Below are 27,427 nucleotides of genomic sequence, written 5' to 3'. Positions count from 1 at the left end.
CTCTGGGTGGTGCTTTAAGCCCCATTTCTCAGTGTTCATAAGCTGTTTGTTCGGGAAATAATGAAGTGTAAAACACACTGTAAGGTAGTTGTAAGCAGTAAATTAGTGAGGAATAATGGCCACCTAGTCAGCCATTATCAGGAATTATTGGATGATGTGAAGTCATTACAGGCGCGATCCATCTCCTGTATTTATAAATGTTTACATGCTGCTTCTAAATGTTTAGCCCAGCTCTGTAGCAGTTCCAGTGATGATGTGGTTGCTTTAAAGTTCATTTCATCCATTACTTTGCAGTGTGTGTCATGTTAATGTGAAGAATAAATAATAATTAAAAAAAAAAAAAAAAGATCGAGTGTAGCTTTTTACTGTTTTTATTGTTGCTGGAGGCTCTAATACAATATGAATCATAAGCTTTACAAAATAAAAACAAAAAAATACAACAAAAGATTCCCCTCCAAAAAAATGGAAACAGTCAAAGGTTTCCACTGAGACATAAAGACAAACTGTGACCCCCAACAAAGACATAGCAGGTGAGGAGAGAGAAGAGTTGAATAAGCTGAACAGAGGGGAGGCAACTGTCATGTTATACACAGTGTAGGGGGGGAAGCTGATGACGAGGGTTGTAACCGGGTGATAATAACAGTCCATCTCCATGTTTGAGAAGTCTACATGTTCCATCTCCTGCGGCCCCCATGCTTCCCTCAGGCTCACATGTGGACAGAGTGGAATAAAGTGTAAAAACCTCCTTGCACACAGAAAGGCCACCCTCGTGTTTGCACTGTTTACATCGCCCAGAAGAATGACAGTTATACATGGACAGTTATAATTCTATACAAATATATCAGGTGGGTGTCAGACAAAAATAGGTGCAAGAAATAGATTTGATGAACATAATAATGACACCACCGCCGAGCCTACGCCGCCTAAAGTACAGTCCGATTCCTCGTCACGGGGAAAGAGCGGGGCCAAAGTCGCTCATTTCAAACTGACCATCAGCTGTGAGAACATCAGGGATTATTACTACAATGACCCTCACACTGTAAGATTATCATTAACCGTGGTAATATTATCATTATATTCATAACATGGGAGAGAAAAGAGAGAGAAGAGAGAAGAGAGGGGAGGAGCGAAACAGACGGAGCGTGGGTGAATGGCTTCATGGCAGATGAGATGCATGAAAACAAAAAACCAGACAGGAAAAAAAAATGACAAAAACAAATAAAAAGCTAAGCATTTTCTCCTTTTTTGTTTTTCCACAAATAAACAAGAGTGCAGCACTGAAACAGGCATACAGGGAGAGACGTAAAGAAACAGAGAAAGATGGCAGAGATGAGGCGGAGAGAGTGAGAGAGACAGAAGAAAAACAACAGTAGCATCTCTAGAGGTTTTGTTTGCGTTTGAGTGCCACCATCAGGTCGTTCTTCAGAGCCTCCTGCTTCGACTTGTCAGCCAGAGTCTGAACGCTCCTGTGTGGAGGAGACACAAAGAGAGAAGACACAATCAGTGAGTGCAAAGTCAAACAAGGAGAGACTGGAAAAGTTTCTCCAGCAAGACGGAAACACCCGGTCTGTAAGTTCAACACAAAAACTGAATCCCTTTAAAAGTATTAGTTATACAAACATCACAGTCAGAGCGTCTGTGGAGGGAGGAAATGAGCATTATCAACACATATTAAATGTATACAAACTGCACACATGGAACATTAACGTCAAGCCAATTAAACAGTTTATTAGTTGTCATGCAGTTCAATTCAATTTTACCTGCTCAATCTCTCATAGTGTTTATTATTTTTGAGGCACGATGAACTGAGAGCAAATTTATAGAAGTGTACAAATACAACATTAAAATAACAGAAATCCTGACTTTTTTGACTTCTGTAGAGTGTTTCTGATAAATGTCAGCCTGTTAAACTTGTTATTAATCCACTTTTTTCCTGTTTTTTCTATTTCAGCGCGGTGCCGTCCACACACATTTCTCCAGAAGTGTTTTTCTTCAGTTGGACAAAATGCTACATGCAGAATAAACACACCGTCTCAGAAAACCTTATTAGGGCAAACAAACTGCAAAACAACACAGCGGGTGACTTGTTTGAATCCTCTGACATGGTTAGTGTGTTACTCCCTCAGAGATCATCTGTTAGAAGTAAACAAATCCCGTAAAACATGCCTGCACAGCTGCTCGAGCTACAACACTGCATCAGGAGCATGCAGATATGTTCATGTAGCATCCATTCTCTCACACACATACTTCGTACAGAGTGGACAAAAACCAACGTGGCTGTAATTTTATCTAAAAAAGAAAGTTTTATTTATATGTAGATGTCTTTGTTCCCCTTCAAATATGATCCTGAACCCTTTTGTAGGCTGCAGTTCTTAATCAGAATGAGTTTAATTGCCAAGTAGATTTGACAACTATGACACATAATGAAAGCATTAAAAAACTTTTGTTTATATTTGGTCTGAACTTTGTCAACCTATCGGCTGTAAATAAGGGATTTAGCCACTCTGACGTCATCCATTAGATTGTGGAGTGCTCCTTTGAAGATTTGGGTTTGGAATATGGCTGTCTTTGGAAACTTGATGTAATCAGAGGTGGAACTGACTGAGAACCTAAGGACATTACACACACTGATGATAATACAGTAAATAGAACATTTATACAATGAACAATTGTGACCATAAACTCATCAGGAAAACGTTTACAGAGGTAACAAATCAAGTGAGAAGTAGGGTCAAAATTTCATACACCTCTTTACAATTACGCTTCTTTTTGTAACCTGTGAAAAAAAACACCTTCATTACAGTAAACAACAACCACCTCTAGGCTTGCAACCTAGCAGACTGAATATTCAGAGTTTGCAGAGTATTTGCATTCAGAAAGTTCTGCTAGTTTTTAGTGAATTAGCCATTTTAATGACAGTGCTCACTACAATTTGGGGAAAAGGTCCATCATAAAAATGTCCCCATCGCTACAGTGAGGGAACTTCATTGCTGCATCTTTGGCTTAGTGCCGCAAAATACAATTGTGATTAATTTAAAGAAATATAAGGAAACCAGAGCATTTTTCCCCCTGTATAGCAGAAAGATGAATAAGCAGATTATTCTGTGCTGTAGAGTAGTCTGGCTATGAGAGACTAGTTCTGCATTGCTTCATTTTATACACCTGGAAGTCTAAATAAAGGTAAAATACCTCAATAAGCAATGTTTTAAAAAGGTTTTTGAAAAGGGTCTCTATTAAATTGTCTTCCACTCATGTCTTCACTTATCAAAAATGTTGTCAAGCATACAGGCACATACAGACCCACACACACTTGTCCATGCCAGGCTGTACCTCTGACCCTAGTCAATGAAGATCTGACGCTGGGTGAGGACCTGCGACAGCTCCTTCTGGAGCTGCCGGTACTTTTGGTTATCAGGCAAAGACTCAATAGATCTGGAGCACAGGGGAGAAGCAGCAGGAGAGGAGAGGTGACAGAGGGATTAAAAAGAGGAAAGACACTGATAAGAGTGGCAGCTGAAGTGTGGTACAAAAGGCAATAAGGTTGAGGAGAGGGCATGGGGAGGGAGAGGTGTGGGTGAGAAGAGGCAAAAAAAGCAACTGAAGAGAAGGGCAGCAAAGATGGGACTGAATAAAATCTCAAATAAATGGCAGAAACTGACACAAAAGAGGCAAGAAAATGTCTGTGATGAACAGGTCAACAGGTAAACTGACTGTGTAAGACTGATACAATCAGAGGAGAGCGGCTGCTTGGAAGTGCTGTAAAAGAAGGAGAAGATGATCCTGTCATTTAGACAACTCCTGTAGCAGTACCTTAGGCCGTTGACGATGTCCTTGGTCTTCCCAAAGTAGATTTCATTCAGTGTGGAGCGAATCTTGTTCTCCATATCCTGAAAAAAGATAGAAGACATTAGAATCAGTTATAATTCCATTGTAATATAATGCATAATTCCAATTTTTATTTATCATTTTACTAGGCAACTGTTTTTCTGATGAGAAGTGGAGGTGGGATCAGTGTGCTGAAAATGACACAGTGATAGAGCTGAACAGTGTCCCAGTGGCAAAAGGATTATATTTACCAGTAATACTAAATGTAAAATCACTGTATGGACAACAAAAGAAGAATCCAGGTTGAAAAGAGAAGTAAACAAGCAAACTTTAGTCTGGCTTGCTGTGTAATGCATGGAATGGATTTGTCTTACAAACTGTTTTTGATTAAATAAAACTGTGTAGAACATTATGCATGTTCTGTTACATGTTGTCAAAAACCACCCACATTACAAAATCACTCTACAGAGCCAATTCGCATATATTTCCTGGATACTATTCCTCCTTTACAATTTTATGTGCTCGAATTTTTTTCACATTGTATATTTATCATCACAGCATAAAAACCAATAGATTGTACATCACCTGATTTATAATGTCAGTAAAGATGGCTCGAGTTTAGTTATCACACAGCCATTTCCTGCCCACGCTGTGTGAACTTTATGGCTGCACAATTAATCCAATATGAATCTGCATCACAATTTTGGCATCTCGCAATTGATCGACTACAGTATTGATGTTTAAAATGGTTGATCTGCACATAGAAAACTCCATTGCATGTTAAGTGAAGCACTTTCAAAATGAACACACAGCCAAAAGGGAGCAACCAAGATGTTATGAATTCCCTTTCGAAGGTGAAGGTGAAGAGTTCCTCCAAACGGATTATGATCAGTTGTTCAGATGTATTTTTGGATTTAGGGTAAGTGATGTTAAACAAGAACAAATCATATACAAAGAACTAATGATACTTGTGTCTGTGTCGCAAAGCAACACAATTCACTTGTGTAAGCTGCTGAATAAAAAACAGAAACTGCAGCACAATGAATGCATGAGGATGAAGAAGAATAATGGCGTTAACATTACTTCCACGAACCCTCGTCCAGCATTAACTCACATATGTACACAGAGCGTTCCTGTATCCCACAACATGAAAGTAAAGCAGTACGCATACACAGTTCTGGTACAATTTTATCTATTTCTAGGAGTTGCACTGTGTCAGGATACAATAAAAACAAAATAAACAATTGTGATTTTAGTATTGATTGAAACAATGCTGATTATAACTGTTGCCATAATCTTGCAGCCTCGGTGGATTTCAGATAAAAGTGGTATGCCAATGTTATTGTCTCCAAAGCCTGATTCAGAAACAGTCTCACACTGTTGGAAGGCTTCACATCTTGACTTCATATGTACTCTGTTGGAATTACCGACTGCATTAACCTAGACCTCGATGCTTTAACTCTCTATGAAAATGTGTTCAGGTCAACTCTGCCGCCGCATTAAGGGAGGCATTGCTGGAGAGCACAAACCATAAATCAGCTAGCGGAACAGTCTGTGCATAATGTGACTTTTAAAGCCCTTTAAAATCTCAGCAGAATCCTGCAAAGGAGACTTGTTCATGAGGAAAAACACACTGCAGTAATTTTACTGCAAGTGAGCTAAATCACTGCTTTAGGCAGGCAGTCAAAAACATCAAACAAGCAGAATGTTAGCAGTTATACTGACTTCAACAAGGCGGCCGATGTTGGCGATGTGGGGTGAGGACTCTCCAACTGTCTCATCTTTTTCCATCTGTGAAGAGATGAAACAAGGTGACCTAATGAGTAACTACAGCGTGACATGACAAGTCAGCAGCAGTCTTCTGTACAGTGCAACATCCTACCTGTCTTGTAAGGCTGCCACCCAGGTTCATGGTACCAGAGCCGGTCTTGGTTGTTTGGAGCCACAGCATGACAGTGGAGGTGAGTTTGTAGTGAGCAGTACGACCGCTGGACTTCTCCTGCTCGCAACACAGACACAACGAGAAATGATACATACGGTAACTAAAAATGATACGGTACCTTGCTACCGTTTAACATAAATAATGGTAAAATGCAGAGATTTATTTGTGTTGATAGCTGTATTAAATTTCATACTACGTACTTATTCTAAGCAGGTTTTGAGCATGCGGCGTGTTCACATTGGAAACCTGACTGAAAGTTCGGACTTCTTCAAACAGTCTGTATGTTTATTGAATAGATTCGTGATTCATAAATGTGCTGTCAAAAGATGTGCTCAGCACATTGTTGTTGGCAGTGGCCTTTTAGAGTCAGAGTTCAAATGGTGTACTTCACTGCAAACATTTAATGAGTTGTAGTTGCTACAAAACAGTTAAGAATGATCGATTTTTTTGTATACAAACTGCCAGTGCAATATTTTAAAAAGAGATTAGTGTGTAGTACATATTAACATACAGTAAGGGAATCATTTTCAGAAATGTGATACATAACACTGCTGCCCAATCAGTCTGCTAAAGTGATTTGATATTTCAGACATTGCTTTAACTCTTGGGAGACACACTGTAACTGTTCTCTGTAGCTAAACAGAATGAAGATAAGAAAAAATAGGAAAAAAAAGACTGGGCAAAAGGAAGTTCAGATGTCAAATCATTTCATTCAGCCGTTTCTCACCTGCACCTCCACCACGTGGATGGAGTCCCAGCACCCTTTGATCTTCTTGGATCCATCCCCGGCCTTCTTAATGAGAATAACTCCGGCAAAGCCATGATCCAAGTCCCAGAGGTACACGGAAGACACGCCACCCTCAAAGTACCTAAGTAATACCAATATCATGGGTCACAAGAGGCAGACACTGACAGTTTATGAAAAAGTTCCAATTAGATTTCTTCGCTGGTACTCACAGATCTCTGTACTGATCGAAGGCGTTATTGGCTTCAACCTCGAGTTTCCTCAGGCGAGCTGAAGGCATTGCACCATCTTCAATGGGAGGTTCATACTTATTACTCCATGGGGATCTGATGAATGAAATGTTTAGGAGAGCTCAGTGTTAATGTGCGTCTAACTAAACATTTAGCTGTAGTGACAGCAAAATATGAGGCTACAGGGTCACATAAACATCAACCAAGCATGAAATATTTGTAAACCTTTTATGTAGCTAAATCATTAATGAGTCCATGTGATTATAACAGTGCTCACTGTGGTGACGGTAAGCATTTACAGGATAAAGGATTTGTATAAAATTCCCAAGATGCTTGTCACCACAAGCAGGAAACAACAAGCATGTCTCCTGCTGAGGTACAGTAAGTTTCGTTGTTTTATTTTTCTAATAACATCAAAATGTTTTCTGTGACATGCTAACCGAGGTCACAGCAGTAGCACACATTGGGAAAAACTATAATTCAGCAAAGTGACTCTAACAATGTAAGTTAAAAAACAAAATATCCATCTAAACTTTACAGACACCAGTCACCGGAACTACAGATCGTATCAGACCAAGCAAGACTGTGACAGCAAAAAGCAGAGCAGAGTGTACTGGAGTAGGGCTCGATTAGTCTGTGGGTTAAACAGATATTTATAAAACTAGTCTATAAAACATCAGAAAACTGGGAAAAATGACTGCCATGATTTCCCAAAGTGCAACACGTCCTTGTTGTCTGAGCAACAATTCCAACATCAACATGCTTTGAAATACACAATTAGTCAGTTATTAGAATACCTGATCAAACAATCCACCTGTCAGTTTCAACCCCGTACTAAAGTGAACAACAACGCACTTTGTTGCTTGTAAACTCAATTTGTAAGAGGAAAATTGTCAGATTTCTTCTTGAAAAGTGACATTGTTTTCCTTAAATGGGACCCCCTCTGTTTTACATCTACTTGTGTCTCTAATGACCGTCACACTGTTATTACTCTGCATCAGGCTGCTAACTACACTGGCTTTACACATGTCAACCTACTAACTGTAAACTAGTCAAGAAATTTTAATAAATCAAAATCTAAATATGTGTCAATATCATTCAAAATGCCAATTCGCTTGCTGCACACTGAACAACGTGGTCAGGGTTTTTCCTGTATGGAGGAATTTTTGGCAAACTCCAAAGAGGTAAGAGCCAACACCAAAATGAAAACCAGAAAAGAATTGAGAATGAAAAGAGGAATTAAATTATTTCAGCCATGTTTGTTAATTGTGATTTTTGAAGAGAAAAAAAAAACAGGTTTGTTTTTTTTTCTCTTTTTATAATTTGCAGCACTATAACATTGTACACCGCACAAGACATTTTTGAGTTCTCTCTGAGTTGAGTTAATGGCTTTCAGCTTCTCAGTCTTTCTACTGCAGTGAAAAATGAATTCAGAAGTTTAAACAGACAGCTGCTTCAGCCACTCTCTGTGACCTGTTTTTGCTATTACAGGTTAACTGATCCTGATGCAGTTCAGTGTTTCTTTTCTATGTCTGAAGTGCATTTATGAGCTCGACCTGTAGGAGTCGCCGTCTCGGTTGTAATCGCAGAGCAGATAGTCTTTTCCCACCACCTTGTCCCGGGCGATCTTCAGGGGCTGGTCCACAGAGGACAGGAGGTCCTCACACAGACTGGGCACCTGAATGCAAACACACAGAAAAGCTCAGCGCACATAATTAAATGCAGCTGCTGTACAACATCTGCACTTTTCATATGTCCGATTAAGTATGTTCTGTACAACTTTGTCAGTTAGCAAGAGACACAAGAACAAGATATTTTGGTGAATTCAAACATTACTTGACCAGAAAGCAAAACATGAAGATACAGGCATTTGATATCCTCTTCTTGGGTAAAAAAAAAATACTTGTCTTTCTCACATTCCAGTTTCACCCAATAAACAGTGGTTACTGACAGGACTTGGAATAAAATATCATTGGGAAACATAATATCTGGAGGATAAGGGGGTACAAATTAGTTCTCACAGGCTGACATGGAGCCCCCTCTGTACATGCTGCTGCATCAGAGCATAGACACAAAGGAAGCCCTGTTATCCTGAAAAAGCCCCCATGCTGACACACACACACACACACACACACACACACACACACACACACACACACACACACACACACACACACACACACACACACACACACACACACACACACACACACACACACACACACACACACACACACACACACACACACACACACACACACACACACACACACACACACACACACACACACACGGCAGCCCAGGATGGCTGAGAAGGAAAGCAGGGGTGGACAAAACCCACAGGGGAGAACATTGTAGGGGAGAAAACATAGATAAGAGAGGAGATGACAAGCGATGTGGGACAAACAGGAAAGAAAGAGGTGATTTCAGGTGATTCTGAATTGCAAGTAAGAATCTGAGCAGAGATGGAGCCAAAAAAAGTGCCCGGCAGTGGAAGTGATTGACGTCTGTGATAATAATCACTAACAACCGGACACAGTGGTAGCAGGGTAAGGAGCGAGCAGATGTCTGGGGGGAGAGAGGTTAAAGGCGAGGGGAAAGGAAGGTGAGCAGGTGGGGGTCTGGCTGAACATGAACGGATATACCCACAATACAAGGTGCAATGCAAACAGTGGCACAAGTGTGATTTGATTTGTGTCCGATTTTGGCTTAATTTGTCGACCTTAGCTGGAGCTGCTCTGCTAAAATGTTCAGAAGGGAAAAAAACACAAAATCTTTTATAAGATATGGCAACTTTTTAGGGATTATATTAAATTTCTTCCTCTAAATCAGATTGGCCGTGCCTCTGTGTAAGCTCAAGTTTATTGCTTTGTTTTTAATCTTGCTACAGTATAAAAAGTCAAACTTCCACAATGGTCCCACAAATACATCCCGATAGTTGTACTATTGTTGCAACTTATATGTTCGATAAACAATTATTTATTGTGTCTTTTAGCTATCTTTGGTTAATTTAGTTCTCTATACTAATTATTTCCCTCCTCAGGTAAATTCAGTGTTCACTCTGAGTTGCCAAGCTACTGTTCCCAAGGTGCTACTGGATTACCGAGCTAATGAATCAAACTCTCACTCCAACAGCTGGTCTAAACAACAAATGGTCTGATATTTTTACTTAACAAAAACACGGTTTCAGGTTTAACGCAGCTCACAGCCTGACGTGGCGTGTGTGTTTTGTCTGTAAAGAAACCTTACCAGATTAGAAAAGACAGTAACTCACCAGGTCAATGAGGTCACTGAGGTTCTTCTCGATCTGCTGAGGAGGCAGACGCCTCATCAGGTCCAGAGCACAGTCCAGCTGCTGGTCATTCTGAAACACACAACCAGCAAAGAAAACCCTCATCATAGTGTACAATCAGATCACAGTTAAGCAAGTTAGTTCAAGCTTCACAAACAACCAGCTGCTTTCCTGTCTGTCTGTACAGTTTGCCATACCACATCTGTTATGATCACTAAGCTCACTTTTATATCAAGAATGGAACAAAGAAATCAAAATTATTTTCTTCACATTATCAAAGAATATCTTCTATAATTTAAACAAATGGTTATTTAGTCTTCAAGGAGAATGTGCATGTCTTTAATATCAAAACACTTCAACTCCAGTGAAAAATAGTTAATTTCCTTATGATAATTTTGACAACTGCAACACACTGCATTGGTATTTTTTTGAACCAAAAATTAATAAGCAACTAATCATGCAAAATAACCGATATACAATTGCTATTTACAAAAAAAATAACAACAAAGACAATTAAATGCACAACACTAAAAGGGAGGCCAAATATTCAATATCACACATGGTTCCACTTTTGTACTTTCATGAGTACATGTTGTAACTAAAAGCAAAGTTACAATATTATTATTCTGCACCATGTCTATCACTACAGTTCACAGAGAAATGCTGCAGGTTCAGCTATAAGCATGGAAGAGACCATTAAGAAATTTTTCATCATAGTAAGAAAACAGATTCATGTGTAAGTGGTTTTTAACTGTCTGTAAGTAGTTGCTCTCAACTGTTTAATTTATACAGTTTAGGTTCTAATTATATTAAGAATGCCCCGCACTGAAGATTAACCTCAGACCATGATTTCACTGATCTATTGCTATCATAAGGCTGTTTGGAAACATTGGCATTGCAGCACAAAATATATACATTTTCAAGCATTTTTTTGTACCAGCAAGCAGAGCCAGTAAGAGCTGAAAAGAAAAGCTTTAATTTTACATCTCTTGTGTCAACTTAAGCAAGATTTTACAGGTGTGCCACACCTCAGTATTCCTGCTGCTTACTGAACTGCTAATGTTACAACAGCTCTGGTCACAGACAGCAGCACAGGTCTCCACAAGATTCCTGAGATGCTGTTTATCTGAATATGAAGCTGTTAGTTACACTAAGTATGTATCTTCTACAGTCAAATGTTTTAGTACAAATTTTCTTATTGTGTGTCTGTCATCTGAAATTTAAGAGGGCAACAGGAATGTACAACTTTAGGAGACACATTCTTGATTTGACCAAATTGAACTGCTGAAGCTTCACATTACTTTCAGGTAAACTTTTATGAACAGAGACTGTGGATCTATCCCATCACTTACAGCCCCTGCAAGCTCAAAGGATTATTTAAAAAGCAAAACTGACTTAGCTCTACTAGTTTTAAGGTGGCCTCCCTTTAAATTGAGCACTGTGCAGCTGTTTTATGTAGGAAAATATACATAATTTGGATCAGGACTCAGTACTGGCTTGCGCTTTGCTCAACAAAATGCCTACACTAAGCTCTCCTCACCTTCTCCAAAACAGCACAGTGATAAAGTCCTGCTACATTTTGTATGAGGGTATGACAGCAGTTGCTGTGTAGGAAATATTCACACCCTTGCAGGCAAACCCTTGCTTGCACTGTGAGATTACAGACACAGTTTCAGCTCAGTAGACTGAATTGCACTCATGATTTGTCATGTGAGTGTTCTGCAGAGAATAGTAAAAGAAGGATCAAAGATTGGATAGTTGCAAAGTGTAGAAAATTATTCTGTAAGTTAAACTTCTGGCCAAATCTAAATAACTTCAATCAGCGCAGATATAGTACATCAGCTGTTAAAGGATGCACTTTGTTGGACAGTGGCTGTGTGACGAGTGTCATGTAGGGAACAATACAGAAATACAGGCTGAAATGGAGCAGGGATGGCACAATATAGGCCGACAGATGAGACGAAGAGAAGCCAGTTGTGGGGCAGGGTCCCATCGTTTTTGAGGTGTTGGTGTACCGAAGTGAACCACAAACAGGTGTAACATAATTTTGATTCCATCTGTGGACAGTTTTCACATGTTGATTAAGGAAGTACAGTATGTTTTAAAGATAAGATCAACTTAACTGATCCCACATGAGGGATATTCACAATTACATGTTTGAATTAGTCATGACGAGCTGAAAGATTTGAAAGTCATTTGTTTGTAAGACTATTGCCACTATGCACTGTGAACATGTCATATTTAGTTTTGTTTTTTGTTAGCGGTGTGGATAATTCACCATCCATATGCAGCAACAAGTGCAACAGACTGAAACCAGCACTCTTAACCTCTACCTTACACACTGATACACAGATATTCTGACCAGTAAGTGTTTTGCAACGACATGATCCCTCACTGTCTTCCCACCCAGTGATCATAGCCAGGTATGTTTGAAGTGCAAGGCGAGGCTGAAAGATCGATAAGATAATAAAGTGAAATGAACAAACGGCTACTTGTAAGGTATGAAATCCAATGTTTCTCACAAGAAGTTGCTAAAGAGTGTTTCTGACCATCTTCAGCCTGGTGTCTGACCTGAAGTGCAGTAGTGTTTTTTTCACGTGTCAACACCTGATAGTGTCTGATCAGGCTGCTTGTCTCTACTTTTGCCAACTTGTAAACCCAGAAGGTTTCTTGTTTTCCCTGACATTGCAACGTGAAGCTCTGATTAGTTACAGCAACATGAATGCGGAAAAAAAAATTTAAATAAACAGTCACCTACTGAGCTGATTAGAACTGAATATAATGCATCTCATCTCAGAATCAATGTGGTAATAAAATGACGGCTAAAATACCATAGAAACGTTAAATCCATGCAAGAGGTGACGACAGGCTTTGTAGAATGATCAAGGTTAATGTGTGTTGTCTAACAAAATATCACTCAATGATGCATAGTCATCGCAGTCCACAAGACCAACGGTCCCAAAATCAATTCTGGCAATTCTGAGTCTTCAGTACAGCCTGGCATTGCCTGAGGTCACCTTCTTTTTCAGCTACATATTTGAGGTGTTTACTGACACTTGTTCATTCAACATGTTTGATAATGTGTTTCAAATAATCCACCATTTGTGAAGCAGCAGATCCTTTTGTTTCCTGCAGACTAGCATTTTTATAAGCTGTATCCTGACTGTAACATCCTATAAAGGAAGTCTCTTCATTTTCCATGGTGTCGTTGTGCTGCAGCTTTAGAATGATAAAAATGTAAAGAAATCCACTTACCTTTATGCAGGCAAATTATTTACATCTACATTAAGAGTTTATTAATGATTCCCACGGAGCACACAGTACAAACATGACTGCATAGCATAGCCTTCCCCCAAGGGTTTCTTTCCCTTAAATAAGCAGTGAGCAACAGGATATTAGTGAGCGGGGACGACCGACCAGCCACGACACGAAACTCTGGGGAATGTGTAGGAAGATGTATGCGAGTGTGGAATAGGAGTTGGACAAAACACCCTTACAGCTTATTGGCTATGAACACATTTTTATATCTGGGCATTATGAGACAGTGTCATCAAAGTCACCTTTTAATGATTCAGGTGTTTCAAAGACATCAAAGTTTCTGAATTTATCTAAAATTCTCCTATCCTGAAATGATAAATGCACTCATTTCTAGGAGTACAAGCAAACATCGCTGTGCGTCTGAAGAAAGGCAGCTCAAAATATTAATACAAATAGCCCTGTGCAATGCTGTTCCAAATCTAAAGAGAAAATAGATGCTTCAACGACAACACTACAACAGCAACAGCCTTCTGCTTTGCCACGATTTGGCTGTTAAACCCATTTAATTCACCTCTCCTTTGGATATTAACAAAGACATCTGCCTCGGCTTATCTATGAAGTAACTTCTGAATTGTGTAAACCTAACAAAGCACACTCATGTATCTACGATCTGATCCTAGGATACTGACATGTTATAAAGTAGAGAACCTTCTACCCATAAACATTTTTCAGGAGGGCGACCCTGAACATAACAAAAGTTTCTACGCAATGTCTCTCATGTCATTTATTTTCTACCGAGTTTCTTTCTCCCTGTCTTAAAATCTCTCTCAGCTGATGAATCAGTCTGCTCCATCAGACACCTGCGCTAGTTGACGCTGTGTTTACCAGTACTCCTGTCTCCATGTAAACACTAGCTCAGACCAACAACCGCCAGGGTCAGCAGAGAGCGGTGAGGCTGAGCCAGCAGGATGGATGAGGTGAGGCCGAGGAGAGTGGGCGACTGAGGAGAAAAACCAGCTGCTCTTCCCATTTCAGCCACAGGACGATTTGAGTCATGTGTAAGAACTATAGTCACTACTTTTATATAAACAGTGCTCAATTATGCTGAAACTGTTCAAGTCGAATATTATTTTTATGATAAGCATAAATACTTGTCCAGTTAGGGTAGCGTTACTGCCATATTAGTCTGACTCACAAGACAGACTTTGGGTACAAACCTGCCATTGGCCGTGCATTTTGTCAGCTATTAGAGAGAAAATTTGGTTTATTGTATTTCTATAACCCAATCATAATCATATTAGGTTGGGCTAAGCGAAGTATGCAGTTTTGGTGTTCTCTTATTATAGGAGGGGGGATTGTTTTGGTGTAACATTTGCAGAACTGTAAATAAAGTGACCATCACTGCAAAAAAGTAACAGGATTCCTTTACTGTATCATCCAAATCTCCAGCAAAACTTGAAGTTTTCATTGTGGTATGTTGCTGTTTGGAGGTTGTTGTTGCAGATAGAGGGGATGAAGCCATTTAAAAAGTGCAGCCAATGGCAAGCTTATAGTTACAATCTAAATCCAGTTAGACGACTATTAGACATTTTGATCAGTTATCACCTCTACGCATGTAAATATTCCACCAAAACAACTCCAACATCACTATTTGCAGAGGACAATGTTGATGCATATCTTGCTTAGCTCTGCACAACTAAACTTTTATTGGTTTAAGGAAATACAAATAAGCCTAAGGGTTTTTTTCCTTACGCAGAGTGGTGACTATTCTGTAATGTAGAATGTCTGGCTAAGCAAGAGTACTGCCATACAAGCTTTAAGAGCAGGAAGGTATATTTGAAAACACGAGGAATAAGAAAATACTTATTGCTGGTATTGATTTGACCGAGTGAAAGATTTCCCCAAGAGAAAACACTGGCAAAGACACGCTCAAACCCATAAGGCAGGGAAAAGACTGACAGCTTGTCAGCTTGTTGGGAATAGGAGGAGCAAGCAGTCTTATTTTAGCTACAGGCAACCTGGCGCTTGACTATTTTTGCCTGTGTGTAAGTGTGTGTGTACGACCGTGTGTCATATTAGGACTGCTCGCCATTACTATTAAACTTGTGTCAAATCCAAAACATCCTGTGCTAACTGTATGCCAACGGGGCATGCAACATGACAAACAGCTAGCTGCTAGCTAACTAGCAGGAAGAAACAACAGCTAGTTTAGCCGCGAAGCTAATTCATTGGTATCGGAGAGCAGCGGAGAAGTTTTGCTAACAGTGCAGGTTGGACGGTGATTTATTCCCTCCGCTGCTGCCCCTCTCGGGTTACCACCCAGCCCCTCCAGCCAGCGCTAGCCTAGCTTAGCACCCCTAGCCGCTGACGCTCCGTTAGCAGTAGCCAGCAGCCCCACCAAAACCCTCGTACCCCGTCCCCGTCTCTCCCAGCATCCCCACCGCGGCCCTTACCATGTCTGCGGCGGTCTCAGCGGGGCAGGGGAGCACGATTTCACCGACGAGTGTACACCTTGGGTTTACTGTGACTTAACAAATCGCTCCTCTCGTCTCTTGTTGTTTTGTTGTCGTTTTAGTCCCCCGCGGAAGATGTTTTGTTCGCCTCTCCCTCTGAACCCAGCCCTGTCAGCGAAATTCACTTCCTCAACCGGGCTACAGGAAGGAGGCTGCAGTGAGAAAACAGGCCGCGGTAACATGTCCGGGTCACTCCGGGCTTTCTCTGCAGCAGCCAATGGCGAAGAAGCAAGAAAGGCATTGCCAAGTATGGAAAGAGAGGAGTGGTGCAGCAAATATGCAAGCAGAGAGGGCAGTAGACTCACAAATGTACCGATGGAGTTATAAAGAAAAGGAAAAAAAGCAATCATTTCCTCAACGATAGCTGGAAAAAAGTTTGAATCTGACGTTTACAATGCCTAAAAAAATAATGAATAAAAACTGCCTTCTTCTGTCTAAAAAAAAAACACTTTCTTGTGGTAAATGATGCACATCTTGATTTCTTATTTCATGTGTTTGATGGTGAGATTTTCACTTCTGTTTTCTGAGCTGTCTCATTTAGAGAACACTATATATATATATATATATATATATATATATATATATATATATATATATATATATATATATATATATATATATATATATATATATATATATATATATATAAATAAAAGTGTTACTATTATTATTATTATTATTATTATTACCCTATAACAGCTTTGATTTTGCAATTTAAAAAAAAAAAACTTTTATATATTGTATTCTGATTCAGATCCTTTTTCGGAAAAAAAAACTGCAACATGCATTCTGCTCTTTCAACAAAAAATCTTTTAATTTTACTTACTACTAATATTTTTACTTACTATAAGTATTTATTTTGTGCTAATTATGAAATGCTGTAAAGGTAAGAGAGCAACCTGGGATAATCCTGACTTTGAATATTGTGAGTTAATGTATAATTGTCCCTAAAACCCCAAGCTGACATTTTTCAAGTGTTATTTATAGTGTGGAAAAAAGACATAGCAACCCCTACAAATGTACAAATGTGCTTCCGTGTGTTTTTTTTTTCTTTTTTGCATTTTAAATAAAAAATCCCATGTCAAAAAATGACATTATACAAATGTGCCCTCTGCCCTGAGGCTGTGCTTACATCCTGGACTGTTTGTAAATGGGAAACCTGTCTGTAAACTACACCAACATCTGTATATTATTGACTGTGTGTGGGAAGCAGCACTCTGTCTCTGCTGGGATTTCATGAGACAAAGAGAAATTCAGCTACAGTCTCAAAAACTAGTTTAAACTATGTGGCAAATATTTCCAAAGTATGATACCTACTGCCTATTAAATATGAATCCAAATGTTATAAAAAAAAATTAATAAGATACCAAAAAGTAAAGGTCACTTACTCTGAATATTATTTAAAGAAAATCATAGGCACAAAAGCAAAATGTTCTCAATCACACGGAAACAGTGAACGAAGAAGCACTGTGACGGTAGAGTTTGAGTTCTCGCGATATTTGTGTCGGTGACAGCAGGAAACATGGCGGAGGAACACGGACGGAAGTGGGACCGCTGCCTCGCTGATACAGCGGTGAAGACAGGTTAATATCTGTTCATACATGTAATGTAACTAACAGGTGGTGTCTTTAGGCTTTCAGTAGTATATTATACCAGCTAAATAAGGTGTGCTGCAGGTCGAAGTGCTTTTCTAACGTGACATTAATCTGGCTAGCCGGGACAGTTCAACGTTACTGAGGTCAAAGTTGGACACTGAATGAATAAAACTATATATTCGTCAGTTGTGGTGAAATGTCTGATAGAAAAGGCTCACATTCTTTGGGACAAACGTTAGTACTCGTGTTCTGAGCAGACTGTATGGACAAAGTCACCCGTGGAGTGGACTGTGGGAGTGGAAGGTTGTATCACACCCTCAAAGGCTAATTCTGGCTACATCCAGTCTGAGATTTTCCATATTCTTTTATCTTTAACCACTTTCTCCCTCACCCACAGCCTGAATCTTAATTTTACAGTTGAATGGCAGCAGGAGGGAGCATTATGACTTCATAAATCATCTAGTTCTTACAGCTACACCATGTCTCCAGTGAGTTTTTCTGAGGCATAAATGAGATATACCAAACAACAGAAGTACCTGTTTAGTCAAGATAAAGAGAGGAGCATTCTCCAGTCAGATTACACCCAGTCTTAGCTGACTAAGTCTAAAAATGCCACATACACTTTGACTGACTGTTTTCACACAGAGTAGGCATAAAATAGAGGTTTATTAAATTTTCTTGTATGTGCCAATGTTAACCAAGCACCTTAATGACATCATTGTCTGCACTGGCATTTAAACAGGAAAGAAAAGGGAACATTAGAGGCAACAGATAATTGCCCTTGTGACATTTGTCCCTGTTAAGAACATGTGATCTAAATCTGGAGACACACATCTGATCCATGGGTCTTCCTCTGGTATTATAATGCGCTCTTGTCATCTTAACTGTGCCCACGTGGAGTGTCCTATGTCGTGTGATGCAACATTGCGGTCTGGGCTTTGTTTTATTCCCCTGCTGGGTTGACACTGTTGCTATTACCTGCAGCTTTTGCTTGCTTTTAGGTGAGATGACATTTTAATTCATGGGACAGATTTTTTTTGTTTGTTTGTTTATAGAAAGGGGACTTGCTGTTACAGATTGTACTTAAACTAGGTATTAACATGCAACTTTTCTTTTACATAGATGTTATATGGATACAAATTTAAAATGGGTAATAGTCTCCACGCCTGTGTGAATTATTTCGTTGTCTATACAAAAAAATGAGGTGTAAGATTCCTCCATTTTGTAGAAATCACAGACTCACTAACCATGTAGGATGGAAGAAAAAGTTGTATTCTTTTTGTATTGCATTGTACTCTGTCATGTTGGTGGTCCCCTAGTGACTAACATTCCCCGTCAGTATTGTTTTTTTTTCTTGTGTTAGGCATTTCTTGTCATGTTTTTTGAGACCTTTTCAGTAAGTACATCTTTGCAGCTGATGCACTGGCAATTCAGGCATGAACTTTACTCACAAACCTAAGTAATGAATCAACTCGACACCATAGTTATATATGAACTATTTGGCTGAACTTGGCCCATTATCAGAGGGAGGAGAAGAAGTGAGAGAACAAACTGACTAGTAATATTACACGTCTCTCTTCTGCTTGTTGACAACAACAGTATCACTTCTTTTGCTGGTCTGCTGTTGCTTCACACTGAAAACAGCAAACTTTGAACAATATTTACTTTAACTACAGAGTATTGCTAAACTTCATGGCAAAAGAACAAAACACAGTACTTAACATTTCACAACAGACATGTTTGACATGCCAAAACCATCAGTTAAATTTTGTAAGGAGGTAAAATTAAAATCATCAATTTCTTAGTTTCCCACACTTAACCGGTCAGCAATGAGCTTTGAGCAGATCATCATGAGTTCTTTTTGCAGAGTGGTATTACAGTTTTACTTTATCTGTGGTATTTGGTTCAGTGTTGCTTAGACTGGCAAACTATTAGTCTCAAAAGACACTTAATGATGTAAACTTTGGCAGAATAAAACACGCTTCTTGCTGTGAGGAAAAACATCTGCATTGAGCTCAGTGTAACACACTGCCAGCTGTGCCAAGGTGTCCCTGGTAGCCAGAGAAATTGTGTAGCATGTGTTCTGCTGAGGGGCTGGATAAGAAAAGTCACTGTATTGGTCCTAACTTTTTTGCGTAGCATTGTGTGAGTGTGTTAAGGACTCCTAGCATTTTACTGATATAAATCATTTGTTTTTAGACATTCTTATAAATATCAAATGAGATGTAACACTACCACAGAAAGGTGTGATGCCTATACAGTATATTTTTACATTTGGTGCCACAGGATCAGATTATGTGGCAAAATGTTTGGGTATCTTCCAAATGGCACACAGTCAAACAAGACAATCGTAGCTTCTGTAATAGCCCACTAAACATACGTAAAGGTCAGAATTTTACACAGTTGTCTTATGGCCGGTGATAAAAATAAAAAGACCGTGAGAGAGGTCAAATTCAACTTCTTTTTTGTAAAAGGAATGAGAAGCCAATTGGATGTGGAATGAGGCTACAGAGGGAGGCAACCAACAACATCCTTTTTATAACAAGAAACAACTGTGTTTATTGGAAATGTGGTATTTAATTTGAGGAAGTGGTAAACAATGCTGGTTAGGCAGACTGTTAATAGTCAATATCCTTGTCAGTCCTACAGATGAAATAAGGCATTTATGTAGCAAGCTGTAACTGTCTTTAATCCAGTGATGTTGTCTTTTAAGAACTGAAAAACACTCAAGGCATCGTAAAAATCATATACTTTAAAAAATCTTAGTTATTCACTTCAATTTGCATGTTGAGTCCTCAAAACGTTACACTGCTGTCATTTTCTTTGCTCTGCATAAGTGTTTGATCGTAGTATATGTCATGTTCTCTGAAAGTACATTTTATGTTTCCTTTCAATAATGTTTGTATTTCCTGTGATTCACCGAGAACGATTGAGCTGTGTTGTGATATAATATTGCATCGTAGACTGAGACTGGTTGTGGCCACTCGACTGTGGCTGCACAGTCAACATATCTATACCACTGCATTCCTAGAGGAACTGTTTCACCAGTTCTCTCACTGACCACTTCTGTGACTGATTGTGATAAACTGTAGCTATGACTGTGCTGTGTAGTTGCCCAAATTATATGTTTATAACTGGTATAACACTCTCTACGTGGTTGCATGCATACAGTAATGGTTTTGCTTGTGTTAAGTATTGTATTGAAACTACTGTATTCTGGGTTTCTGTGGTATGTTGGTAGTAGGCCGCATTAGATGAGGAAAATCTGCAATGTAGGGTAACATTTTTTATTACCGTGATGATTATATGACTTGCTATAAATCAACAGATACTGAAGTGTTTAAATTAGCCATGCAGTTTTATTATCTTTCTGTTTTAATAGTACACCACTGACATTGATCCCAAACATTGGCTAACCCTTTTTAGCCAATTTTGAACCAAAGATCCTGATTTGGATTTTTATTGAAGTTCCACATAAAGACCCTCCGAAATAAACTAATTTTAAACATTAATTTATACATGACACAATTATTTTTTAATTAAACTTTAATTTTATCTGATGCTCCCTTTAAAATGTTTTAAAATAATCTCTCGCCATTTTCCTTGCAGTCACAGAATTGACACCAGTTAATTTGAAGGTAGCTAAAGGTTAGCTAGAGTTTCATCTGATTGGGAAAATGGTTTGAGTAGGGCAAATGTTTGCATCCAAAGAGTGAATCATGGGTTTTAAAAACAAAATGATTTTTGTTACTCTTCATGTTTCAGTCTTTATTCGGCATGTTCATATCGCAATGATAAAAATATGATATATTGGTACTAGCTGATAATGTCTGTCATAGAAGCACTGCAGGTTCATGTAGTTAGTTATAGTAAATTTAGATATATCCATACCATCATAGATTCAACCACAGGTTCACTACAACAGCCAGACAGGGCAACTGGAGCTGTGCTCACAACCAGCAGCTGTATTCTGTCAGACATTTTTTTAAATGAGTAATGACCAATAAATGCATCACATCAGCTCTCGTAGTATCTGCAGACTGTTTCCATACACTGTGACAGCGTATTATAACTGGACTGGACCAACAAACCGATTGTTCATATGTAAAACAGGGTTTTTCCTGGCGCAGGCTAGCCCTTGAGGGGGTGACTGTGGACGTCAGTAACAAGTCTGTGTACAATACAGGCAATGAGTTACCTTATCAGACAGAAATCTATGCCTTGTCCTGTAAATGCCTTTGATAGATTACCATGACTGTTTGGGCATTACACTCAGAAACACACATTTTAACATACAAATGCTACTGTATAGTAAGGGTTTCACCAAAGTCTGTAGGTTTAATCCATCAAGTAGTTGTTGACATATGGGCCAAAAGTTAACTGCAATGCGTACAGCTATCTGGCTAAGTAGACTTAAAACTGGAAATCTGGAAATAATAATGGGCAGTTCTAGGTAGAGCTGCACAGTTAAAACCAAATATTTACACCAGTTAGCCACAACATTAAAACCACCCATCTAGTATTGAGTAGGTCCCCCTTGTGCCGCCAAAAGAGCTCCCAAACGGTCAGGGCATTAACATGAGATCTCTGGGTGTGTTCTTTACTATCTGGCACCAGGACGTTGGCAGCATGTCCTTTGGGTCTGGTGAGGTTGCTTGATTAGGTTGAGATCTTAGGAGAATGGTGGCTGGATCAATACCTAGGGCTCTTTATGGTGTTCCCAAGTAGTTTTTGTGGTGTGGCGGGATGCATTGTCCTACTGGGGGATGCAGCTGGTACTGGTGTTGTCATGGGGTGTGTTTGGTCTGCGTTAATGTTTAGTGGGTGATACATGTCGAAATAACACCCAACTAAATGCCAGGAAGCAAAGTTTACCAGCAGAACATTGCATCCTAACGAGATTATCATTGTTATAGACTTCACCTGTAAGCACTTTTGTTGTCATGTTAAAAAGAAAATCATGTCATTTTAAAATAGAATTCTTTTTAACAAAAAAAACCCCTAACTTTTGCCAGAGTTGTACATCTTGAGTTGTAATTTTAAGTAAATTCACTCAATTATGAGAAAGTGACTCCGTGATTGAAAGTGACTGTCTTATTGATACCATTTGCAGAAAATACATGAAATATTGAGTAGAAGAATGCCAATACAATTAACTGACTCTGGACTTCATTTGCTGGAGTATTTTCAGGCCTGTGGGTTAAACATTTCATCTACTCCAGCACAAATGTTTTGATTATATTCCATCCCCCTTGGAGATGTCCAGACAAAAATGAAAAGATGCCAGAATTGTAATGTTGTTCTGCCCTCAATTTTTGCCAGTGCTTTTATTGTGTTACTGTCAGCAGAAAATCAGAGGCTTCAGAAATGCTCTGGCAGAAGAGCAAAGAAAGACTGGGGCTGCAACAGACGAAGAATCTTACATTCAAGTAAACCTTTGCTCAAAATGGAAGCAGAGGAAAATGATTTACTGTTGATATGTGCTGATAATGAGGATGTGCCGACTCTTCTGCGGTCTTGTTTGACATTTGTAAGTTGTGTAATAGGGAACAGTCTGAGGGTTCTGGTTCAGGCACGTTGGTCATGCTGCATAGCTCTCTGAATCCAATTAGGAGTCGGAGGGGCCCAAATGGCTGTTTTTATGTGTTTTCTGTGCTGGCTGGCCTGCTGTTGGGTGTGGTGTGGCCTGCAGCGAGGTGAAGTTAAGCGCACAAACACATTCCTCCTAAAGATCCCGCTCCGGTCTCAGGACTTTTCACAACTTTGGCAATCTCTGCGCCGCTAACTGAGTCGGCCTGATCAAACTGGGTCAGAGACGTTACTTACCTGAATGCATGCACTCACTGACCTATCACCTCTCCTGCCCTCTGCCTGGTGGACACTGTCATTGCTCCTATTTGACTCACTCCCCACCGCCCCCCATCCTGCACCCCTTTTACCGTTTTCTTTCTTTTATGGTTGTTTTCTGTAATGAGCAAACTCTTGCAAAGCGGTGCTACTTACCAACTTTTGCACCAAACATTGGAGCAGCACCCCACTGACCTCATTACTGCAGATTTACATCTAAGCCGGCCAGTTTTCACCCTGGATCAGACATGATTGCATTACCTCAGCACTGAAGTCAAATCATTTCGATGTGCAACTCATACTTTTTTTTCCTTTCTCTTTGCAGTAACAGGCCTCGGTGTTGGCATCGTGTTCTCTGTCCTTCTCTTTAAACGTAAGTAATAAGGAAAGAGGTTTTTTTTTGTAATTTTAAAAACGTGCAAGAGTGATTGCTTTCTCCATCAGGTCGTACTTGGCCTGTTGCATTTGGTTCAGGTTTGGGAGTGGGCATGGGATACACCAACTGCCAGAATGACTTCAGGTTGCCGTATCTGATTCACGGCCGCATGGTTAAGGTGAGTACACGGTGTGAAATGTGTTGTTTATAAGAGGTTTATGACACACAGAGACACCATTCTACGTGATTTCTCTGTGTTCGTTCTCAGGACCAGTAATGAAGGACTGAAGATGACGAGGAGTTTCTCATCTGTTTTTGTGTTCCTTGTTCTTTCACAGCTTGGTTATGTCCTGGCACTAATTGTGTTTAGCAAAGGGCAATAAATGTATATTTAATAAAGTCATTGTGGAAAACTCTTTCTGTTTTTTGTCTTTCTTCTCTGTTTTTCTGTGTGAATGTTTGAGAAGAATGAAATGTGGTTTAGGGGTGGGAGGTAATTTTGTGTGTTAATGAGCTGGGAGACTCGAACTCCTGCTGTTTTGGAATGAGGGCCAGGTTCAGCATCTGCTGCTCTCTTAGCGAGTGGGAGGATTAAAAAGTTCAACTGAATGATGGAATAAAGAAAATGAAGTTGGTAGAAGAACAAAGCTAGTGTTGAAAGACACATTTTAAAGAAAAGAAAGTTTTCTTTGCATTCATTTGTGTGGCGTGAACTCTCGTACACCAGTCCTCCTATGAATAGATTCTGGTTTCCTGGAATGTACGCCATGAATGGGAAGATCCCTTTCTGATATCAAGACAGGACAGAAACTGAGTCTGGTTTAATTCACAGTAGACCAAACATGGTACCGCATGCTTTGTAGTCCTATTTTAGGCTGTGCGAGCAGAACAAGAGTGTTTGCACTAACTGTGACTGTGTTCATCACGGAGTTGAAAAGCACGCATCTACATACCAGGAGGAATCTCTTACGTCCTGTGTATTCATTGGCTGTGTCTGTTTGGCAAGATTGTTTTGAGTGTGATTGATCACTTACGTGTGGCTGCATGGGCCTGCGAGCAGAGAAGAGGGATTGTTGGTGTGAGTGTGTGCAAGCGCACACGTTTATCCAGCCCCCTGGTGAAGCAGAATCTGTGGAATGCAGAGAAATGCCATTTCTGGACTGGAGCTTGGTCTTATTACTAACAGGTGAGTTCTGCACTTTGCACATCTGAACATAACACATGTTGCACACTTCGACATCAAAGAAAACACTGGTGCATGCACACGCTTTATTACATACGCTCATATTTTCCCTTTTCATCGCACAGTTTTCTCAGGAGTGTAAGCACATACATTCCTGCACACAATAGAATCAAATTCATTCCAGTATGTTCAAAGGCCTGTTTCTTCAGGGCTGCTACGCTGTAATGCATCAGGCACAGAGTAACCCTGTCAGAAATTAAGCCATGTCACTCGTCCCCTGTCCATTAAAATATTTGTTTGCAAGTGAAGCGTGAAACCGATACGGGTGCCTATGGACACAAGCCAGGCTGAACACCTGCAAAGGTACGCTGGTTGGAAGGAGGAATGGGGTGTGTGTGTGAAAAAAGGTTTGGTGACGCAGCTGACGCTCAGTGGAGCTGCCAAAGCCCAGAGGCTGTACCTGTCTGCAAATCTGTGATGAGTCATAATTACAAGTTCAGTAACACAGCGTAGTCACAATTGTTCATCTAATGGTTAAAAAGAGTCAAGCCGGTATTGATGAATTTCTGGAATGAAATATAAGATGAGACATGTCATGTTGGTGCTGCTGCGTGACTCTAGCTCAGAGCTGTTGATGGTGTTACCGTAAAAATTCAATGAGCCAGAGGTGAAAATGAAAATTAGTTCAGGGGAATTTTGAGTTGTGGAATTTACCGTTTTTTGTGCAGCTTTAAAATGATCAGATGGAAATATTGTCATTTATGCTACGCTAGAGCACTTTTATATCTGTGGGTATGACTTAAAAATTTGATATATGAAACCTAACAATGAAACTACGGTTGAGCAACTTTGCCATTGTTTCTCAGTTATACATTAATAGAATCCATATTCTGACTTGATACCACCTATAACAGCTTTTAGTGACAGAAGTAATCCGATCTTTCATTTAAGTTTTTAAGTTATTTTCTTGTTTGTTTTTACTGTGAAGCACTTTGGTCACACTTTAGGCTGTTGTAAAGGGCTATACAAATAAACGTTGATTGATTGAAGTAAAAGTACACTGACAATCATTTGCTTTAAAAATGTCAGTTAACTGCACGCTTATGAATTGTGCAAATGCAAAACCATCCAAACTTCATAATACAAGTTAAATAAATGTAAGATATTAAGTTGAATCAATTACTCACATAGACAACAGCTTTAGACAGATTTGCTTTCCTCTCACATTTTCAAAGTTTAAAGAGTTTCGTTCTCATTTGACACTGAGAATTTACAGCCACAGCTGCTGAAACCATTTTTGACCAGAGTCAGCAGGAACACAGTCTAAAGCTGCTCCTGGTTACAGTGAAATAAATTGTATACCAATGTAGAATTCAGTAATAAGCTGTATCGTGGTTAAAATAGTTTTGGTTATTGTGATAAATCTCTAACTCTCTAACAATGTATCCTGGAAAGTCTGCTTATTTTATTTCTTATAAATTGAATAGGTTCAGCTGGTCATTCATTCATCATTTTAAGTTAAATTCCTCAAGTTTTAAAAATTCATGTTTGTTCTAAAGTTTCCAGAAAATATAAATTAGACATTTAAGTTCAATTACCTAGAAATGAGCAAAAGTTCTATATTTACATGAAGTAAGCTTAGAAAAAAAATGAGCTGATTTCATTAAATTCCTTCATGATGTTTTACAAAACTGAACGGATACTCTAAATAACTATGCAATGCAGAAAAATCAACCCTGCAAGAGTTACACTATATTATATCAATGTTCACATTAAACAGTTTTTAACTCTTGGGTAGTTATCTATAGTAATGCATCTGTTTTTAAAAAAATATTTCATCATATGTCTTATTTGTAAAACACTGATTTGTAAAGTACTATTAGGAAATTTAAGTGTCACATAAATGTCACTACTGTGAAATGTAGTGATACAGAAGTATAAAGTAGCAAAAGTAAAATGCAAGTACCTTTAATTTATACTTAAGTACAGTATTTGGGTAAATGTACCTAAACATTAGTTCAATTTATTTTATACTTGTGTTATTTTTTGGCATCTTAGTGTAGTTTTCTTATATTGCTTTTGAGGTTTTTCTTACAGCAAGTGATTTTTGCAATGCAGAATGTATAAATGGAGTGTATTCTAATATTGTGGTTTACATGTGTCAGTTCCTTGAGAATCTGATGACTTTATTCTCGGCTGAATGCTGCTGTAGGCTATTGTCAGTGGTTTTCTCAGAAATTACACAGGCATGACTGACTTGCAAGGGTTTCATATGCAAGGGTTTCATACTCCAAAGCCCAAAAATGTAGACTTATTCTCTCCATATTCCCATTTAAATAAGATGTGAAAGGAGCTCACTGACTCACAGGTCAGCAAAACCAGAGATCCTAATGCCTCTCAGTCACTCATGTGCTCATGGGTCTGTCTGTGGTTCCACTCCAAACATGTTAAGGAACCTCAACTAAATCAAACTGTCATGAGCTTCTGGTTAGTAACCAGCTATTCGTGTCATTCCAACATCCTAAAGCTGCTTTTAATGTGCCTACTGAGGAAAAACTTGCAGAAAAAAAAAGAGAGCAGAGCCCTGATTCACATCTGTGCTCCAGTTGTTCTGCATTACT

The 27,427-nt window shown here is 39.2% G+C and overlaps 2 protein-coding genes across 4 annotated transcripts; one reads left to right on the top strand and one right to left on the bottom strand.

Moving 5' to 3' along the window:
• Nucleotides 1-355: 355 nt before the first annotated feature.
• Nucleotides 356-15,961, bottom strand: capzb (capping actin protein of muscle Z-line subunit beta). Of its 3 annotated transcripts, none has more exons than XM_023278902.3 (10): nucleotides 15,746-15,961; nucleotides 10,017-10,106; nucleotides 8,299-8,420; nucleotides 6,725-6,838; nucleotides 6,495-6,636; nucleotides 5,708-5,824; nucleotides 5,551-5,616; nucleotides 3,811-3,887; nucleotides 3,331-3,432; nucleotides 356-1,466 (listed from the first exon to the last, which is right to left on the bottom strand). In XM_023278902.3, the coding sequence occupies exons 1-9, from the start codon at nucleotides 15,746-15,748 to the stop codon at nucleotides 3,339-3,341; spliced, it is 825 nt and encodes a 274-aa protein (XP_023134670.1). In that variant the 5' UTR covers nucleotides 15,749-15,961; the 3' UTR covers nucleotides 356-1,466; nucleotides 3,331-3,338. The 3 variants fall into 3 exon arrangements, with proteins under 3 accessions (XP_023134670.1, XP_023134671.1, XP_023134673.1); XM_023278903.3 differs by having other exon boundaries at nucleotides 3,338-3,432; XM_023278905.3 differs by lacking the exon at nucleotides 3,331-3,432.
• A 1,316-nt stretch (nucleotides 15,962-17,277) lies between these two features.
• LOC111574381 (MICOS complex subunit Mic10-like) lies at nucleotides 17,278-24,039 on the top strand. Its single transcript, XM_023278933.3, has 4 exons — nucleotides 17,278-17,388; nucleotides 23,573-23,620; nucleotides 23,692-23,801; nucleotides 23,892-24,039. The coding sequence occupies exons 1-4, from the start codon at nucleotides 17,328-17,330 to the stop codon at nucleotides 23,898-23,900; spliced, it is 228 nt and encodes a 75-aa protein (XP_023134701.1). The 5' UTR covers nucleotides 17,278-17,327; the 3' UTR covers nucleotides 23,901-24,039.
• The last annotated feature ends 3,388 nt before the right edge of the window (nucleotides 24,040-27,427 follow it).

This window comes from Amphiprion ocellaris, chromosome 5, assembly GCF_022539595.1.
Source record: "Amphiprion ocellaris isolate individual 3 ecotype Okinawa chromosome 5, ASM2253959v1, whole genome shotgun sequence".
Taxonomy (NCBI): domain Eukaryota; kingdom Metazoa; phylum Chordata; class Actinopteri; family Pomacentridae; genus Amphiprion; species Amphiprion ocellaris.
This window is presented reverse-complemented; position numbering and strand designations above follow the sequence as displayed.

Bases quoted from the DNA above. Each gene is read 5' to 3' on its own strand.
- LOC111574381 (XM_023278933.3), top strand. From the start codon at position 17,328: ATGGCGGAGGAACACGGACGGAAGTGGGACCGCTGCCTCGCTGATACA. The intron at 17,389-23,572 runs GTTAATATCTGT...TTCTCTTTGCAG, and splicing joins TGATACAGCGGTGAAGACAG to TAACAGGCCTCGGTGTTGGC. The intron at 23,621-23,691 runs GTAAGTAATAAG...TTTCTCCATCAG, and splicing joins CTCTGTCCTTCTCTTTAAAC to GTCGTACTTGGCCTGTTGCA.
- capzb (XM_023278902.3), bottom strand. The intron at 8,421-10,016 runs GTGAGTTACTGT...GTTTGCATTCAG, and splicing joins TCAGTGACCTCATTGACCTG to GTGCCCAGTCTGTGTGAGGA. The intron at 6,839-8,298 runs GTCGAGCTCATA...TTCATTCATCAG, and splicing joins CGAGACGGCGACTCCTACAG to ATCCCCATGGAGTAATAAGT.